The sequence below is a fragment of the Erythrolamprus reginae genome, chromosome 2 (assembly GCF_031021105.1).
Source record: "Erythrolamprus reginae isolate rEryReg1 chromosome 2, rEryReg1.hap1, whole genome shotgun sequence".
In the NCBI taxonomy this organism is placed as follows: domain Eukaryota; kingdom Metazoa; phylum Chordata; class Lepidosauria; order Squamata; family Dipsadidae; genus Erythrolamprus; species Erythrolamprus reginae.
Window position 1 is genome coordinate 323821413 of NC_091951.1, and position 20644 is coordinate 323842056.

At 40.1% G+C, this 20644-nt stretch overlaps 1 protein-coding gene across 1 annotated transcript in view; it reads left to right on the top strand.

The window, feature by feature from the left end:
* Positions 1 to 10510: 10510 nt before the first annotated feature.
* Positions 10511 to 20644, top strand: part of ANKRD55 (ankyrin repeat domain 55) — a 35781-nt gene continuing 25647 nt past the window's right edge. The window contains exons 1-3 of the mRNA XM_070736371.1: positions 10511 to 10553; positions 14385 to 14507; positions 19986 to 20116. Of these exons, the coding sequence (XP_070592472.1) occupies positions 10514 to 10553; positions 14385 to 14507; positions 19986 to 20116 (294 nt within the window). The 5' untranslated portion in view covers positions 10511 to 10513. The remainder of the gene's footprint in view (positions 10554 to 14384; positions 14508 to 19985; positions 20117 to 20644) is intronic.

The window sequence follows — 20644 nt, forward strand, 5'->3', positions numbered from 1 at the left end:
AGAACAAGCGCCCTCGAATTCGCTTAAAATATTTACAGGGTAGAAAAGAAGAAGGAGGTCTGGCACTCCCAATTTGGAAAGACTATTACATTGCCGCATCACTAACTTGGATGAGAGAATGGATGAGCCTATCTAACACCAGATTACTTAGTCTAGAAGGTCACGACCTCCACTTAGGATGGCACTACTATCTTTGGGATGAGAAGCCGAGGACCCATAAATATTTTACCAACCATCTGATTAGGAAATCTTTAATACATACCTGGAAAAAAATTAAGTCTAAACTTTACAAAGGAATCCCCACATGGTATGCCCCATTAGAAGCATATGTGCATCCTAATTTCCATAAAAAAAACCAATATAATAAGGTACAAGGATATATTAAATTCCAATGGTGAAATTAGATCAAGAATAGAATTAGAAAATTTTGGTCAAAAAACGGAGTGGTGGGAATACTTACAGATACAAACTAAATTCAACAAGGATAAAAGTAATCCTGGAATAATTAAAAATGCCCCGCTAGACAAACTATGTACAGATTCCCAAGAACAACAAATTTAAAAATTCTACTGTTACTTAAACTATAACGAATTGGATAATATTAACACAAAAATTAATGTAAAACAATGGAATTTGGATCTCAAAAAAGAGATTAAAGAAGAGGAGTGGCAAATACTCTGGAGCAGAAATTATAAATTGACTATTGCCACGTCCTGTAAAGAGAATTTAGTTAAAATGTTTTACAGGTGGCATATTACTCCGATTAAACTAACAAAACTAAATAATAAACTCTCACCTTATTGTTGGAAGTGTCACCAAGAAATAGGCACCTATTTCCATTTATGGTGGCAATGCACAAAAGCTAAAATCTACTGGAATAAAATCGGAACTTGGATTGATGAAATACTTAATCTGACAATAGAAAAAAACCCTGATTGCTTTCTTCTGGGCATTATTAGACAAAAACTACCTAAATCCCAAATACATCTAATTGTCCACTTAACAACAGCAGCCAGATTAACCTTTGCGCAGTGGTGGAAGAATGAGGAGATACCTCCGAATGACGCAATAATAAAAAAAATTACATACTGCGCAGAGATGACGAAATTAACTATATTAGTAAGAAACGAAACTATGGCTACATTCAATAACTGTTGGGATCCTTTCTACATCTGGTTAGGAAAAAAGAGTGAGAATAACACACCATAAGATTGATACGTTGGATACAAACATGACCAGTTACAAATCTGGTATATAGCCATTTTATATTTAATATAGTACTAAGAGACTTTATATATATACTGATAGTATCTTTACTACTACTTTCTAAAATCTCTATAACTTGATTAACTCAACACTTGCATTAACCAATCTAGATAAACAAACCGAACCATGGTAATGAGCTAATGAAATAGGAAATAGTTCTCGTTTTCAGTACAGCTCCCCCGGACATTCGCCAATCTTTTACTCTTTCTATCCTTTCTACATTCTCTGTCCTTTCTATCTTTTTCTCTCCTCCTTTCTACCCTTTCCCTATCTACTTCTTTCCCTCCCTTTTTCTAACTTTCAAATTTGTATTTTGTCAATTGATATGTCATTTGATCGTTCTCTATTGTTATGATCACTGTTTTATGTTTTGTACATTATGTTGTATTTTGTATCATTTGTATAATAAATTTTTTTAAAAAATTTAAAAAAAGAAAAAGTACCTCCCTAGTCCTAGATTGTATCCCTCTGTTAATGCAACTCAGGATTGTATTGGCCTTTTTGGCTGCCACTGCACGTTACTGCCTCATATTTAGTTGGTTGTCCACCAAGACTCCAAGATCCCTCTCGCAGTCGCTGCTATTGAGTGTGGTTTCACCCAGTTTATATGTATGACTTTTGTTTCTCTTACCTAGGTGTAGGATTTTACTTTTCTCTGCATTAATTTTCATTTTATTTGTTTGGGCCCAATGGACAAGCCTGTCAAGATCCATCTGGATTCCGACCCTGTCCTCTATAACATTGACTATTCCCGCCAGCTTGGTGTCATCTGCAAATTTGGTTAGTTCCCCTTCTATCCCCTCATCTAGGTCATCTAATAACTAATAAAGTTATTAAAGAGTATTGGGCCTAGGACGGAACCTTGTGGTACTCCACTGCTTACTTCTCTCAATGTGAACAATTAAGGACTACTTGTTGTATACAGTTGGCCAGCCAGTTGTTAATCCATCTGGTTGTGTAGCTGTCTATCCCACTTTTTTTTTAGCTTGTAGAGATGTAGATTGAGGTCCACTTTATCAAATGCTTTGCTGAAATCCAAGCATCCTAAGTCCACTGCTTTTCTCTGGTCTATTAATTTGGTCACAGGGCTGAAATGTGAAATGGTTTGGCATGATTTGTTCTTAACAAACCCCTGCTGGCTGTTGGTTATTACTTTGTTTATTTCGAAGTGGTGGCAGATCTGTTTCTTAATTATTTTTTCCAGTATTTTTCCAATATTTTCCAGTTGATAATATAACTGTTCAATCAGTCAGTCTAAAAAACTGGTGCATGTAGACAAATGTTTCCCAGATAAAATCTGGAGAATCTCTAAAAAACAAACCTGCATGGCCTATTTTAAACCTGTTTTCTCTGTTGTGTCAGGAAAAAAGACATAGTCCAGACTGCCCAATGAATTGGTTTTCAGAATTGGAGGCATCAGAATACCTTCACCTATGACAGGGGGGTGGCAGGCCTTAAGATAAGCAGACCCTTAAGCATTTCAGATGTTTACAATTGTTAAGGCCTTAATTTCTGCCTGCAAAGCAAGTTGCAAGCCCTGTAGTTCTTTATAGATGGGTATTATTTGATACCAATGTATGGTGATTAGATCATTAGAAAAACATTGCAGGTTGGATGTGTATGCATTATCTGTGGTCTGCAAAATCCTGCCAGGGGATTTTGAGAGATGGGCTTACAGAATCATCTGAAATCATCACCATTGTCTTTGCCATAAGCTTAGTCCATTTTGCATACTTTCAGAAACTTTTGGGAGGCAGAGGGTTTTTTTCAAGAGTTATCAATAAACTTGGGAGAAGTGATGAAATCCACATTGAAGACAATGTTGCAATGAAATTGGAACTCTTGCAAAATGTTGGAAATTTAGCAGTACAGATGCATCCTTTCAAAACCACGTTGAAAAATCAGGAAGTGAAATACAAAAAAAGATCTAATGCTCTTTTCACTACAAGATGAAAAATCAGTAGGGGGTTGTCCTGGAGCTAGAATGAAGAAGCTGATTCAGATTGCAGATTGATGGAAGCAAGGATAGTGGTAGGTAATGAGAAACAGCCAGGTGTGCTTTCCTTGTTCATTCTCAAAAGTAGTATATTGCCCTCTTCAGGCGAATTCTGGAATAGTTGTAGATATTCCAGTGCTACCCTGTTTCCCCGATAGTAAGACACCCCCGATTGTAAGACGTATCGGGGGTTTCAGGGGGGTCGGCTAATATAAGCCGTACCCCGAAAGTAAGACATACGGGGGTATTGCCGCCTCCCTCTCATCTAGCTGCGCGCCGCCTCCTGCCCACGTCCGCACCGTCCCCCTCTCCATACGTCGCCGCGTCTGCCACCTCCCTCTGATCTTAATGAGCGCTGCCTTCTGCCCAATTCCGCGCCGCCCCCCCCCTCCATACGTCACCGCGTCTGCCGCCTCCGTCTGATCCAAACGAGCGCCGCCTCCTGCCCACTTCCGCGCCGCCCCCCTCCATACATCACCGTGTCTGCCGCCTCCGTCTGATCCAAATGAGCGTCGCCTCCTGCCCACGCCTGCGCCGTCCCCCTCTCCATACGTCGCCGCGTCTGCCACCTCCCTCTGATCTTAATGAGCGCCGCCTCCTGCCCACTTCCGCGCCGCCCCCCTCCATACGTCACCGCGTCTAAATGTTAATTTTATGGTTAAAACAAAAAATTCGACAATTTTTTTCCAATATAAGACATACCCCAAAAGTAAGACAGTGGGGCTTTTGGGGATAAAAAGAAAGTAAGACACTGTCTTACTTTTGGGGAAACACGGTATTAGACTGCTTTTTCAGGAGGAGAGGAGAGGAGAGGAGAGGAGAGGAGAGGAGAGGAGAGGAGAGGAGAGGAGAGGAGAGGAGAGAAGAGAATTTTTTATTGGCCAAGTGTGATTGGACACACAAGGAATTTGTCTTTGGTGCATATGCTCTCAGTGTACATAAAAAAATACATTCATCAAGAATCATAATTTACCGCCCTCTTTAATCAGTTTACAGAGTCAGCATAGAGCAGACTTAATAACCAGTAAAAAATATTTTTTTAAAAAAGAGAGACGAGACAAAGAGAAGAGAAGAGAAATCAGCCCCTACAAATGGAATGAGACAGGGGATACTATACTTCAACTTGTAACCATTCATTTAGCAACTGTCTGAAGTTACAGTGCATTGAAAAAAATGACTTATGACCAGTCCTCACACTTGCAATGGTCACAGGTCCCCAGCAGTCACATGATCAAAATTTGGGCACTACACAGCCAGCATGTATTTACAAAAACTTCGGCATCCCAGCATCATTACTATAACTGTTCGCAATGTCCAGCTTCCTACAACCAAGGTCAATGGGAAAAGTTGGATGGACTTAAAAATGGCATGATTTGTTTAACAATAATCACAAAAAATGAAATGAGTCAATGATTCATTCAACAGCCATCTTACCTAGCAACAGAAATTCTGGTCCCAGGTAACAAACACATGGTATGTTAAGGGCTCAACTGAGAGTTTATCCTATAGATGCATAAAATCTAAATGGATCGATTATTATTACTATTATTATTATTATTATTAATATTATTATTATTATTATTATTATTTATTAGATTTGTATGCCGCCCCTCTCCGTAGACTCGGGGCGGCTCACAACAGTGATAAAGAACAATATGTATTGACAAATCTAATAATTTTAAATCTAAAATAGCAATTGTACATTTTAAAAAATCTAAAAACAAGGAACCCCAATATAAAAAACATACATACAGTCATATCATGCACTAACACTACATAGGCAGGGGGAGATGTCTCAGTTCCCCCATGCTTGACGACAGAGGTGGGTTTTGAGGAGTTTACGAAAGGCAAGGAGGGTAGGGGCAGTTCTAATCTCTGGAGGGAGCTGATTCCAGAGGGTCGGAGCCGCCACAGAGAAGGCTCTTCCCCTGGGTCCCGCCAGACGACATTGTTTAGTCGACGGGACCCGGAGAAGGCCAACTCTGTGGGACCTGACCGGTCACTGGGATTCGTGCGGCATCAGAAAGATCCATATGTTGAAGTTAATATGCCTAGTGAGATAAAAGAAAACACACACACTTTTGGTATTCTTCAGCCCACACAGAAAGTCATGTTTAATGTTTCAGGAATAAACATGAAATATACTCCGTCCCATTTTTACTTCATGAGATCATTCATGTTAAACCTCTGTGTGTGTGTGTGTGTGTGTGTGTGTGTGTGTGTGTGTGTGTGTGTGTAGCAGAGATGGGTTCCTCCTGGTTCTTCCTCACTCAAACCAGTAGCAACCCACTGGTGATATCATGCCGATGTCACAGAACCAGTTCGGTGCCAGTCCATGGGCTCTGACATCTTTTTTTGTGGGGGAGGGGTTGTGGGGGGGAATTTTTTCTTTTTTTTTTCTTTTTCTTTTGCTTCTGAGCATGTGCAGAAGCTGAGATTCTGGCGTTGCGCATGCACCACCATCTTGTTTTTGGCTTTTGGGTATTATTTTTCTGCACTGCGCATGCACACATGCACACCCACACAACCCAAGAAGAAGCAAATCGGCAGTGTGGTAAGTTTGAACCCATCCCTCTACTCAGTGTTGGGCTGCCCCCGGAACACCTGGGATCACTGATCCATTAGCGGAAACGATGATACGTGTTTGATTGGATTGGATTGGATTGGATTGGACTGGATTTGTATGCCGCCCCTCTCCGTAGACTCAGGGCGGCTCACAACAGTGATAAAGAACAATATGTATTGACAAATCTAATAATTTAAAATCTAAAATAGCAATTGTACATTTTAAAAAATCTAAAAACAAGGAACCCCAATATAAAAAACATACATACAGTCATATCATGCACTAACACTACATAGGCAGGGGGAGATGTCTCAGTTCCCCCATGCTTGACGACAGAGGTGGGTTTTGAGGAGTTTACGAAAGGCAAGGAGGGTAGGGGCAGTTCTAATCTCTGGAGGGAGCTGACTCCTCTATTTTTACATATTATCTTTATATATATATTACTTCATGTGTATGTGTACAGTGATCCCTCGAGTTTCGCGATCTCGATCTTCGCGAAACGCTATATCGCGATTTTTCAGAAAATATTAATTAAAAAATACTCCACTCTTCTCTCTCTCTCTTTCTTCCTCTTTCTCACTATCTTCCTTCCTTTCTCATCTCTTTCTTTCTTTCTTTCCTTCTCTCTCTTTCTCTATCTCTCCCCCTCTTGCTCTCCCTCTTTTTCTCACTTTCCCTCTCTCATGCACCAAGTGGCGGGCAGGCGGGCAGGCAGGCGGTGGACAAGCGGCGGGCGGACAAGCGGCAGACAAGCGGCGGGCGGACAAGCGGCGGGTGGACAAGCAGTGGGCGGACAAGCAGCGGACAAGCGGTGGGCGGACAAGCAGCGGACAAGCGGCGGGCGGACAAGCAGCGGACAAGCGGCGGGCGGACAAGCGGTGGGCGGACAAGCAGCGGGCGGACAAGCGGCGGGCGGACAAGCGGCGGGCGGACAAGCGGCGGGCGGACAAGCAGCGGGCAGGCGGGCAGGCGGCGGACAAGCGGCGGGCGGACAAGCAGCGGACAAGCGGCGGGCGGACAAGTGGCAGACAAGCGGCGGGCGGACAAGCGGCGGGTGCGGCAGCAGCGAGGAGCCGAAGATCGGGGTTTCCCCTTTGCGTGGGCGGCGGGGAAACCCCGATCTTCGGCTCCTCGCTGCTGCGGCGCTGCCGAGCAGATCAGCTGCTGGGCGGCGGAAGGAACCTTCCCTGGGTCTTCCCAGGTGCGGAAGTAAAAACACCATCTGCGCATGCGCGGCCATGGAAAAAGAGTGCGCATGCGCAGATGGTGTTTTTACTTCCGCACCACTATATTGCGAAAAATCGAGTATCGCGAGGGGTCTTGGAACGTAACCCTCGCGATACTCGAGGGATCACTGTACTTCCATATGTATTGTATATTGGACAAATGAGTAAATAAAATAAATAAAATAAATAGCACTTTTTAACAGAGCCGGCATATTGCCCCATTCTTAATATGGCATCTCCAGATGTCTTTGGATTGCAGCACTGAAAAAATGCAATCAGGTTGGGAGATTTCTTTCCAAAACCTTTTCCTGGCAGAAGTTGTTTCCTAAAAGATTATCTTCCCAGAACAGGGCATCTACTGGGAAGGGGGAGAAAGGGAGGGAGGGTCAAAATGTCACTTGCGACAGGAAGCATGCGATTGAAATCCATCCCTTTCCTCACTCCACTCCTCACCCTCATGAATGTTTGCATCTTGAAACAATCAATGAGAAGCAAGCAACAGAACATTCACAGTTGAGTAACAGCATTTGTCTTTGTTTCTTTCCAGGGGATACTGCAAATGGGCAAAACATGTTTAACAGGAAAGCAGAAGAACTAACCAGGGCCAATGGAGCATTTTTAAGATCTGCCAAGTAGAAAAATATCATCCTTGACCATTTTGGGGGGAAGGGGAAAAGAGGAGGACGCAAAGGGCAACACAACTGTCAGGTTCTTGGGTAGTGGAATTTGGTGTTTGATATTTGGTATTTCGGGTAATAAGACCAGAATCAATAATGTAACCAATAATGCGAAAAAATAAAAATGGTATCTTGGCTCCATTAATCATGGTACATAAATTTTAAAAAAGTTAGCATTCAACATTTATGCTTTTCTCAATTTTACAATATAAATCACTTATATTAAATATTTTAAATATGTATGTGATTGTACACATATTTAATATAAATACACATTTATATTAAATATATAAAAATACACACCCATTCCTGAAAAATAATAATATGTTATATCAAGGCAATTTGTTTGTAAATTCTATATATATGCACCAGTTGCGGCCCTATTTGGACAGCGAGTCATTGCTCACGGTCGCTCATGCCCTCATCACCTCGAGGTTCGATTACTGCAACACTCTCTACATGGGGCTACCTTTGAAAAGTGTTCGGAAACTTCAGATCGTGCAGAATGCAGCAGCGAGAGCCATTATGGGGCTTCCTAGATTCGCTCACGTTTCTACAACACTCCTGCACTGGCTGCTGATCAGTTTCCGGTCACAATTCAAAGTGTTGGTTATGACCTTTAAAGCCTCAAAAGAGGAAGAAATTGCCAAATCTGTAAAGAAGGGGTATAAAACCTTCTTCAGATATATTAGTGATAGGAAGAAGAAAAACTGCAGCATCACGAAGCTTAGTACCGGGAATAATACATGCATTGATGGGAATAAGGAGATCGCTGACCATTTCAATAGCTACTTCTGTTCAGTTTTCTCAAAAGACACCTTACAAAATAATACTATAGAGGGATATAGCATTGCTTCCAGCTGTACGGATTCAGCTCCAGTGATCTTAGAAGCCGATGTCTTAGAAGAACTTGAACGATTAAAGATAAATAAGGCAATGGGTCCAGATGGCATCCACCCCAGAGTTCTTAAAGAACTCAGATCTGTCATTGCTATCCCCCTGACTGATTTGTTTAACCAATCCCTGTTAACAGGAGATGTTCCTGAGGATTGGAGAATGGCCAGTGTTGTGCCTATCCACAAGAAGGGCAGTAGAGAAGAAGCTGGTAACTACAGGCCAGTTAGCTTGACATCAGTTATAGTTAAAATGATGGAGACTACTCAAAAAGAGGATAAATCAGCACCTAAAAAACAATAACTTATTGGACCCAAATCAGCATGGCTTTACTGAAGGCAAATCATGTCAGACTAATCTCATTGATTTCTTTGACTATGTCACAAAGGTGTTGGATCAAGGTGGTGCCGTGGATATTGCCTATCTGGACTTCAGCAAAGCCTTTGATACGGTTCCACATAAAAAGCTGATAGATAAATTAGTGAAGATTGGACTTAATCCCTGGATAGTTCAGTGGATTTCAAGCTGGCTGAAGCATAGACATCAGAGAGTTATTGTTAATGACGAGTATTCTGAGCAGAGACAGGTTACAAGCGGTGTGCCACAAGGGTCTGTTCTGGGTCCTATTCTTTTTAATATGTTTGTGAGTGACATAGGGGAAGGTTTGGTAGGGGAGACATGATTGAAACATTTAAATATGTTAAAGGGTTTTATAAGGTTCAGGATGGAAGTGTTAGGAAAGTGAACACAAGAACAAGGGGACACAATCTGAAGTTAGTTGGGGGAAAGATCAAAAGCAACATGAGAAAATATTATTTCACTGAAAGAGTAGTAGATCCTTGGAACAAACTTTCAGCAGACGTGGTTTTACACAGTAACTGAATTTAAACATGCCTGGGATAAACATATATCCATTGTAAGATAAAATACAGGAAATAGTATAAGGGCAGACTAGATGGACCATGAGGTCTTTTTCTGCCGTCAGTCTTCTATGTTTCTATGTTTCTACATGGCAATGGACCAGAGTACCTCCGGAACTGCCTGCCACTGCACGAATCCCAGCGACCGATAAGGTCCCACAGAGTTGGCCTTCTCCAGGTCCCGTCGACTAAACAATGTCATTTGGTGGGCCCCAGGGGAAGAGCCTTTTTTGTGGCGGCCCCAGCCCTCTGGAAGCAACTCCCCCCGGAAATTAGAACAGGCCCCACTCTCCTTGCCTTTCGCAAATTACTCAAGACCCACCTATATCGCCAGGAACAGAGATATCTCCCCCAGGCTTTTATATTTTATGTTTGGTATGTATGTGCTGTATGGTTTTAATTGTTGGGATTTTATATATCTTTTCTTTTAATATCAGATTTGTTTACTGTTATATTGTTTTTATTATTGTTGTGAGCTGCCCCGAGTCTTCGGAGAGGGGCGGCATACAAATCTAATAAATTGAATTGAATTGAATTTACTCTTTTTGCCGTCACCACGTAAACCATATCATCTCTGAAATATCCACATTAGTATTTAAATAGCATTGCAAGCTTTGCACATGCTCTGTCTGATACTGTGGATTCTCATTCATCCACAGAGATTGCAGTTTAAGTACAGCATTTTGAGAGCTGATGCTGCGCTACCAGGAGCTCCCTTCCTAAGCAAAGGAGTACAAATGCTTGGTTTTCTTTCCCCCCTCCATGAAACTGCAATGCCTTAATCTATTTGCAAGGCTTGTTTTCCATTGGATCTATTGGCAGTGGAAGATAGCTGACACTCCTATTCTTTGTCTTTTTTTTTAAAGAAGGCAGGTTTAAATCAAAGGACACGGGTGACAGCTATTGCTAGACATGCAATGTTTACTAATAAAATAGAGGCTGCAGCTGTAGAGATTTCAAAATCAGTCATGGATTTTAGCACTTCATCAGTGTTCGATCATCAGAAAGGTAAGATAGTTGTTTTTTTCACGCTAGAATTCATTCATAAATATATGCCTCCTATTCTATAGTTACATTTCATGAACACAGTACAAAAAGCTCTACGTTGTATAAGGAAATCTGAGATAACATGAATTTCAAGTTAAATTGTCCAATTTGGTTTTCTGGACTTGTTGATTTTTAAAGCAGGGTTTTTTTCTGCAGTCTGTTTTAAAATCTGCTGCCTATGTCTGCTGCCTAAAATATTAATGGAAACAGGTGTATTGTTGGAGTGGGGAGAAAACCTCGCTGTGTCTGCCATTTGGTCTTGTGTTTGATTTATTATTTTCTGTGCCATTCAAAACCAGCCTCCTATTTGTCATTTTGTCGTTGGTAATCAGGTGCGTTTCCGGATCGTAATAAATTATTCTGAAACTACAAAATGAAGTAATAGAAAAATTTGTGGCAGGAGTCATTTTTAAAAAAATAATGATTTAAATTGGTTGCTTGGGTATATTTATGTTAACATACATAATTCAGTTTGCTGAGTCTTAAAATAAGCATACTTTTTTATCTGGAGCAATTAAGATGGATGAAGTAATGATCTCTTGGGGATGGCAGGTGATAATTTTGTTTCAGTTTTCTGTTTATGATCTTTATACTACTTGCTCGATTCTATTTTTATCTAACGTTTCATATAGGATTAGGTTTCTACTGTGAAATAACATTACAGACTGATATTGCCTTAACTATCTTTATACTTCCCACTTCACATTTTTAAAATAGTTGTTATCTATATTGTTGGTTTTTGGTGCTAGTCCTTGTAGACTCTAATTATTGTAATGTACATATTTTCTTTTATGTACATTGAGAACATATGCACCAAAGACAAATTCCTTCTGTGTCCAATCACACTTGACCAATAAAGAATTCTATTCTATTTACTCCTCCACTCGAAATAAAATACCCTATGAGACTAGACTTTCAATCCTGGGCCTAGAAAGTTTAGAACTAAGACGCCTTAAACAAGATCTAAGTATTGCCCACAAAATCATATGCTGCAACGTCCTGCCTGTCGGCGACTACTTCAGCTTCAACCACAACACAAGAGCACACAACAGATTTAAACTTAATATTAACCGCTCCAAACTTGACTGTAAAAAATATGACTTCAGTAACTGAGTTGTCGAAGCGTGGAACTCATCACCGGACTCCATAGTGTCATCCCCAAACCCCCAACACTTTACCCTTAGATTATCTACGGTTGACCTATCCAGATTCCTAAGAGGTCAGTAAGGGGCGGGTACAAGTGCACTAGAGCGCCTTCCGTCCCCTGTCCTATTGCTCTCCTATATCTCCTATACCTTTCTTCTATTCCTATATCTCTTCTTCTATTCTTTCATTGATATGTTCTATTCCTATACTTTCTTTTCTATTATTTGTTAGATATATTTTACTATGAGTATCTCCTCTATAACCTTCATCATGTATTTTACTATGTGTATATAGATATATACCCACTAAAACCCTCATTGTGTATTGGACAAAATAAATAAATAGATAAATAAAATAAAATTTAGTTGGTAATATGAGCCATCAGGGTTCCTTCAATTCCAAGGTTTCTCCATTTAATTCTGTCCAAAAGGCAATTTCATGAAAGGTTTTGGTTTTGTCATGACATGGCTAAGAGTAAAGAACAAATGTGTGTACAAATCACTGAATCACACCAAGGTAATTACATAGACTACAATCTTTGCCATCTAGGACTCTATCTCTAGATACAGACACACACTAAAGAAATTGATGAACTTGACAAGGATTTCTCTACTCCTGGCTTCAGAAAAAAGAACGCCCATTCTCTGCAATGTAGATCATATAGAGAGTATTTATTTTATTTATTGGATTTGTATGCCACCCCTCTCTGTAGACTCGGGGCGGCATACAAATCCAATAAATAAAATAAATACTCTCACAATGTACCCAATAGTCTCACAAAGTAATCAGATACAACGGCTACACCATTGAAATGTGGAAAATGGATTGTGATTGGACACACAAGGAATTTGTCTTTGGTGCATATGCTCTCCATGTACATAAAAGAAAAGATACATTTGTCAAGAATCATGAGGTACAACACATAATGATTGTCACAGGGGTCAAATAAGCAATGAAGAAACAATCAATATTAATAAAAATCTTAAGGATACAAGCAACAAGTTACAGTCATACAGTCCTAAGTGGGAGGAAATGGGTGATAGGAATGATGAGAAAAAACTAGTAGTAATAGTAGTGCAGACTTAGTAATTTTGTACCTGTGGAGGTAGCAAAATCACACACGGAGCCACAGGTGCGCCCGTGTTTTGGCATGTCTAGATAAATTGTTATCACATAGTATTCCAATCACATAAAGCACTAATGTACATGGAGCTACTTTGCATAAGCAAAATATCCTTTGCAGATGCTATCCTGAGGATGCATATTCAGTGAATGCTACCAATTGTATAGTCCGGTTCTTTTCTTTTCCATGTGTTTATCTTTCAAGTGGAAAAGAGATAATCACACAGTATAGTCTGAATATGAATACTGTTCCAAGACCAGAGTACATAAGACTGGTTTTCTCTAAAATGAAACAACATTAGTTGCTAGGTTACCTTTTGATTTAAAAGCATAACTTCCACTTTGTTTTAAAAGGGGCTGTCCTAAATTTGAGTTCAGCAATCTTGTTGTGGGGTTCCCCTATGCGTCTGCTTTACAATTTTGGGATATCTCAAGTAAAAAGGAACAGAAGGAACAAACTATTGTTTACTTTTCTTCTAGTTCTCTACACTTCTTCTTTTTTTCATAGACCAGCTCAAAAAGACAACAGAGACAAATTTAATTTGAATGTAATTTAAATTTAATTTAATTTTTTAAAAACCTGTTTAGCCAGTCAGCCTTTGGCTAAAAATGAGATTTCTCTGAAAGAATCAAACAGGCAGAACCTGAAATATTTCTGTTTGTGGAAAAGCAGGAGGTTCCAAATTGGTTCAGATTTTACTATAGCACGGAGTGCTAAGATCCAAGTTAGATTTCCTGCTTTACACTATAAGTGATGCTAAGGTAACTTTTCATCTAGAAATCTCTTTCTCTCCTATATTGAGGATATGCAGTATAGGTTCCTAGACTCAGAAGCAAGTTGTGCCAACAGTAGAGAGAAGAATGAGGAAGGAGAATCCAAAAATATTATTTATTTATTTATTCATTCATTCATTCATTCATTTATTTATTTATTTTGTTCAATACACAATGAGGGTTTTAGTGGGTATATATATATACATAGTAAAATACATGATGAAGGTTATAGAGGAGATACTCATAGTAAAATATATCTATGAAAGAATAGAAAAAAAGATATAGTAATAGAACATATCAATGAAAGAATAGAAGAAGAGATATAGGAATAGAAGAAAGATATAGGAGATATAGGAGAGCAATAGGACAGGGGACGGAAGGCACTATAGTGCACTTGTACTCGCCCCTTGCTGACCTCTTAGTAATCTGGATAGGTCAACCATGGATAATCTAGGAGTAAAGTGTTGGGGGTTTGGGGATGACACTACGGAGTCCGGTAATGAGTTCCACACTTCGACAACTCGGTTACTGAAGTCATATTTTTTACAGTCAAGTTTGGAGTGGTTAATATTAAGTTTAAATCTGTTGTGTGCTCTTGTGTTGTTGAGCATCGTATTTGGTTCCACAGATTCAACTTTCAACTTTGAAAGATGAATCTTCAAAGTTGGATCTTCTTGTTTCACTATTAAACATGGTTATTTCGTTCTTTCCCAAGATTCTTCATTCTAATGCAAACATTAATTTTCACAGGCGATTCAGCAGAAGAGATTGACCTAACTCTGGTATATCAAGCAGCAGCTAATGGGGATATTAATACTTTAACTACTGTTATCCGTGAAGATCCTTCAATATTAGAATGCTGTGATAGTGAGGGTAAGGTAATTGTTTCATATGGTTTTATTGTAGCACCAGTTTTGATATGACTATCTTATATGTTACAGAAGAAAAATCATGGTTTTTTTTTTAAATCATGGGTTTTTTCATTTACAACTTCCTTGCACAACCATTTACTATATTTCCTGTCTAGTAAAATGTGTCATCAGTATAACATTATATTGTGGGGGCAATATGCTGGCTCTGTTTTAAAAAGTGCTATTGCTAACATGTTGTAAGCCACCCTGTGTCTAAGGAGAAAGGCGGCATTAAAAAATAAATAAATAAACAAATAAATAAATAAATAAACAAACAGACTTGAAATCATAACATGTCTTCGGACCAGATTACTTGTGGGATCACCTCCTGTTGCGTGAGTCCCAGCAACCAGTTAGGTCCCACAGAGTCAGCCTTTTCCAGGTCCTGTCAACTAGACAATGTAGTCTGGCGGGACCAAGGGGAAGAGCCTTCTCTGTGGGGGCTCCAGCCCTCTGGAATCAGCTCCCCCCAGAGATTTCCACTAGACTCTAGCCCCCTGGCTGATGAAGGAAATGTATGTCTTTTGCTTGAATGGGTATGAGTGATTTTTAATGGTATTAGAATTTTTAGATTAATTATTTTAAATTAATTGGATTTAGGATGTTTATTTTGGTTTTTTTATATATTGTAAGCCACTCTGAGTCCTTGGAGACGGGCAGCATATAAATCTAGTAAGCAAGTAAGTAAGTAAGTAAGTAAGTAAGTAAGTAAGTAAGTAAGTAAGTAAGTAAGTAAGTAAGTTAATAACATCACATAAAATATGTGAAATAACAAGAGGTTTACCAGAATCATATGTCTTGAAAGCCAACGCTGTCATTGGCAATATGAATTTCCATATTTATTGCAGCTGCTCATTGTAAGCTTTCTCTACAACTTTGGGGGAAGAGGGGAACCAAAGGTTTTATGATGGCTTGCACATAGATATGTACAGCCTGTCTTTAACATCACAACTACAAGTTGTTCGCTCAGATTCAGCTAGAGAAATGGTTTGGCTCAAAATTGCCCAGTTAGCTCCATAACCTAGTTCCCACCAATCCCATTCTTAACACTCCTAACCACCATGCTGCAATGGCTCCTCATTCTTTAAAAGGGGTAGGAGTAACTATGCATTCTTTCAGAATCTTTAGGAACTGTAATGCAGGTATAGTGGTATCCATTGAAGGACTACCAAAATTTTTACTTCCACATTGTGGGCGTGGCTTATGCATTTGTCTTTCAACATCTTTCAGTGCAAATTGGGTGCTCTGGGGTGGAGCTCCATTTTTGCTACCCCACTGTGTCCATCCCCCCGTCCCGGCAGTAGCTCACCCCTGGTGGTACCTCTACTTATGAATTTAATTCGTTCTGTGACCAGGTTCATAAGTAGTAAAGTTTGTAAGAAGAAGCAATTTTTCCTATAGGAATCAATGTAACAGCAAATAATGTGTGCGATTGGGGAAATCACAGGGAGGGTGATTTCTTCCTCCTAGGAGATTTCTAGAGAGGCCCCATGGAGGCTTCTCCCTGCCTTTTCTGGCCCTGTTTCCTCCAGGTGATTCCTAGAGAGGCCCCACGGAGGCTTCTCCCTGCCTTTTCCGATTACAGTTTCGGAGGCTCAGGTTTGTAAGTGGAAAATGTTTCTTGAGAAGAGGCAGAAAAATCTTGAACACCCGGTTCTTATCTAGAAAAGTTCATAAGTAGAGGCGTTCGTAGGTAGAGGTACCACTGTACTTATTTGTCTATATGGGCTGGATGCATCATGTGCAGGCCATGTTCATCCCCATTCTGCAAAGGCAAAAAAATTGCAATACATCACATGATGCGATTGAGTTCACATCACATGATGTGATTGACACTTGCAGTCTATATTTTGCTCACAAATGTGGCGGGCCATCCTCATTGACTGCTCACTTGTTCACCTGTGATTACATAGCAGCAGTGATAACAATGATACCTATCAAACTGCGAACCTGTGACACCTCAAATAACTCCTTTTCTGATTAGTCTAATGATATTAAGGGACAGTAGAGGCTTTGACCAAAGCAGGAATTGCAGCAGCCATATTAGTAATAATAAATGCTAGGAAGCATTTAGTTAGCATCAGTTGCTTCCAAAGAGTGGATGCAAAAATGTTTTTGACAAAGCTAAAGAGGTAAAAATTGCCAATGAGCATATTATAAAACAGGGCTAAAAAGCATTTGGCTTTTTTTATGCCCAATGTCTAATATTTAACTCCAAATATGTAATGGTATTTAATTTCAATAATTCCAAATGACACTTTTGAAAATATGGAACTACATTGAACATTGTAGCCACAATGGCCAAGGGATGCCATCTAATTCCATGCCAATCTGGAGCCAAGATTTCCAGAGTGCTTGAGGCATTTGAAATTGAGGAATTGAGGTGTTCAGACATGGTTAAGTCTGAATTCACACCTCTATTTTTAAGGTGGCCTGTTCGAAGGGGCAGCAAACATCCAGTTTGGAGATCATATACAACTGAATTAAAGCTTCCCGAAAAACACTAATCAGTTAAGATCGAGGAGGAAAAGATACATACCAGAGTTTTGTGGCAAGCTAAATATTACAGTTATTAACAGGTGAAGTATTCTCCGAAAAGAACTAAATTTTTAAAAAAGGGTCTTACTGATGCAAAAATGATTTAGGAAGAAAATTGAGAAAGTGGACGGTTCTCTGGGTCTTTTTTCAATACTACCGATTGGAGCCCATTTCAGAAAAGCAGAAAATGGGAAACTAATGCTACATCTGTTTTTTATATGTGCCATATATATAGCACCCGTTAAAAACAGTGGTTTTGATTGCAACATCGCAACAAGCATCTTGACAGAGCTGGGGGTCCTTTTAACCACACCCTGTTCACACCCGTGTATTTTTGAGCTTCTGGGTCACAATATGGACTTGCCTAGTATATACAGGGGACATGTAATACACAAGAGAAAACTGAAGTTTTTAAAAAAGGGAAGCAAGCAAGTTTATTACTTCCCCTTGTCTGATCTCAAAAATCTAAGTACCGGAATAAGTAACTCTGCTTGCCCACAAAAATCTGTGTGAGATTTGTCAGCATGTTTAAAAGCCCTGCCTGAAACAGAAACCAATTAGAAGAACATAAATAAACATGACTCTGTCTCACATTTCAAAGTTTTGCTCTTTGTTGATTTGTTCATATTTGCTCTCTGTGCAGTTTTTAAGCAGCAGTTCTTGCAGGCAAAGATATATATAAAGCCCGCTCTCAGTTCCCCAGGGTCGCTGACAGAACCTCACCTTCAGAACCTTCTGAAAGAGTTTTAGAGTGGGGGCCAGTCTAATCTCAGAGGGGGATGATGTTCCAGAGAGAGGGAGCCACCATGGAGAAGTCCCTTCTTCTGGGTCCCATCAGATGAGGGTGGATTGTGCAACATTCCTTGCCTCTCCACTTCAGTGGGTCGGGGAGATATGATCCGCAAATTCAATTCAATTCAATTCAATTTATTAGATTTGTATGCCGCCCCTCTCCGAAGACTCGGGGCGGCTCACAACAATAATAAAAACAGTAGAACAATGGAACAAATCTAATATTAAAATTATATTTAAAAACCCCAACAATTTAAAAACCATACAACACATACATACCAAACATAAAATATGAGAAAGCCTGGGGGAGATGTCTTAATTCCCCCATGCCTGGCGATATAGGTGGGTCTTGAGTAACTTGCGAAAGATTAGCAATCATTAAGCAAAAGATGAAAAGGAAGATGTTGTCCAGGACAAATAGATGGTCTATGACAGTGATGGCAAACCTTTTTTTCCCTCGGGTGCCGAAAGAGCATGTGCGTGAGCTATCGTGCAATTAAATGCCTGGGGAGGGCAAAAACAGCTTTCCCCACCCCCTGGAGACACTCTGGAGGCTGGAAACTGCTTGTTTCCCAACTTCTGGTGGGCCCAGTGGGCTCATGTTTTGCCCTCCCCAGGCTCCAAAAGCTTCCCTGTATCAGGAAGAGGGTAAAAATGCCCTCCCTACCCCCCCTCGGAGGCTCTCTGGAAGTTAAAGCCCCTCAGAAGTAGGTTAGGTTGAATCAAGTCACCCAATGAATTTCTGTGGTTGAATGAGAAAATATGGAGTTGAAACAGGAGCCGAGGTGGCGCAGCAGGTAGAGTGCTGTACTGCAGGCCACTAAAGCTGACTGTAGATCTGCAAGTCAGCGGTTTAAATCTTATCATCCGCTCAAGGTTGACTCAGCCTCCCATCCTTCCAAGGTGGGTAAAATAAGGACCCGGATTGTGGGGACAATATGCTGGCTCTGTTAAAAAGTGCTATTGCTAACATGTTGTTGTTTTTTTGTTTTTTTGTTTTTAATAAAAAAAATGTATTAGTTTTAAATGTTAAAGCATACAAACTAATACATAGAACATAAAAACAGTGTCCTGTGAAGGTGCACCCATCACCTGACAACATACATATATACCCCACCACCAATTGGAGAGTCTGTACTAACATCTTTAATATTCTTCTAAGCTGGAGTCTGCATTCTATTTACATATCAAAGAGTGAAAATAAATTGAAAAAACTGATGGAACGATGGGAAATGGTGAGAGGTTATATGACAAGTAGAATTTGTGATCTAGCCATAAAGAATAACCTCTCACCATTTCCCATCGTTCCATCAGCTTTTTCAATTTATTTTCATTATACGTATTCATCCTTACCTCCATAATTTCAAAGCAAATGTGGTCCACCATGTACCGATACCAATTCTGTATCGTCCATTTTGCTGCTTCTTTCCAACCCAATACAATTACTGCTTGAGCGCTTTCCAATGCTGCTACTTTTATTTCTAACATGTTGTAAGCCACCCTGAGTCTAAGGAGAAAGGCGGCATAAAAAAACTGAATTTAAAAAATGGAATGAATAAATAAATCTCCTTTAATGAAAGGATTGGAGTAAAGGTAGAGTAAATTGGAGTAAATTGTAGTTGAAGTAAATTGGAAAAACAGCAAGGGAGATTGGGAAACAGCATTATAAAATTAATCCAGATAATAAGTGTAGTAATAAGTGGGGGAATCCAGAGCATGTTACCATGGTCTTTCAAGACTAAAGGATACCAATGCAAGTGAAGTTGGAGTTTTTGGCTAAGTAACAGACATTATTAACATAAATTCTTATTTAAAAAAAGAAGTGCCTGATATATCAATTAAAGTAAAGGTCAAAAGATCCTATATTCTAAGACACCCTCTTAACTTTGCCCTCTTTGGCCTTCATGTGGGCGCAGCTATTGTTGCATTGAAGTTGGCTAATTGTTCATACACAAAGAGGAATAGAAACAACTTTGTTAGCTAAATCCCCAGCAAACGCTTGCTGAAACGGAACCCCAAATGTAGACAAGGAACAAGGTGACTACACAATACTGTACTTTTTGTCCTATGAAAATGTTTCATGTCTTTGTCATTTTATTTTCTTTCCAAGGCTCCACCCCTTTGATGCATGCCATTTCAGGACGCCAACTTGATACAGTGAAATTATTGCTGAAGATGGGAGCCAATATTAACACTCAAGACGCCCGAGGACGCACTAGTTTATCTTTGGCAACCTATCTGGTACAGAATTTGCTTGTCTTACACATTGTTTTGGGAAAGTGTTGAGTTGAAATAGAGAAATGAATATTCTTCCTTAGAGCCAGTAGTTAGCCCAACAAAAGAAGTTACTGGTTAATTAAAAGCTAGAAAAGTTTTTATATAAATGCGTGTGTGTGTATGTGTGTCTGTGTATTTTTCAGAGTATGAGACACACCTTTTTTCCTCCCTAAAAGAGGCTGAAAATTTGGGTGCGTCTTATACTCCAAATGTAGCTTTTCCGAAGCTTTTTTCCTTGCCTTATGTTGTGATTCAGCCTGAGGCTCCTCAGGGACCAGCTGGAGCTCTGCCGGATCCATGCCCAGAGGAGGAGGACAGTGACCAGGAGGGGGAGGACCAGGCAGACGGGGGAGAGGAACGCCAGGAAGAGGAGGAGGGAGAGCAGCCTGAGACCCCCGGGGGGGGCTCTCCCCAGCTAGTAGCCTGGATTCATTGGATGAAGACGCACAGGCTATAATAGACATGAGGCAGAGACGTGCAGCTCAAAGAAGG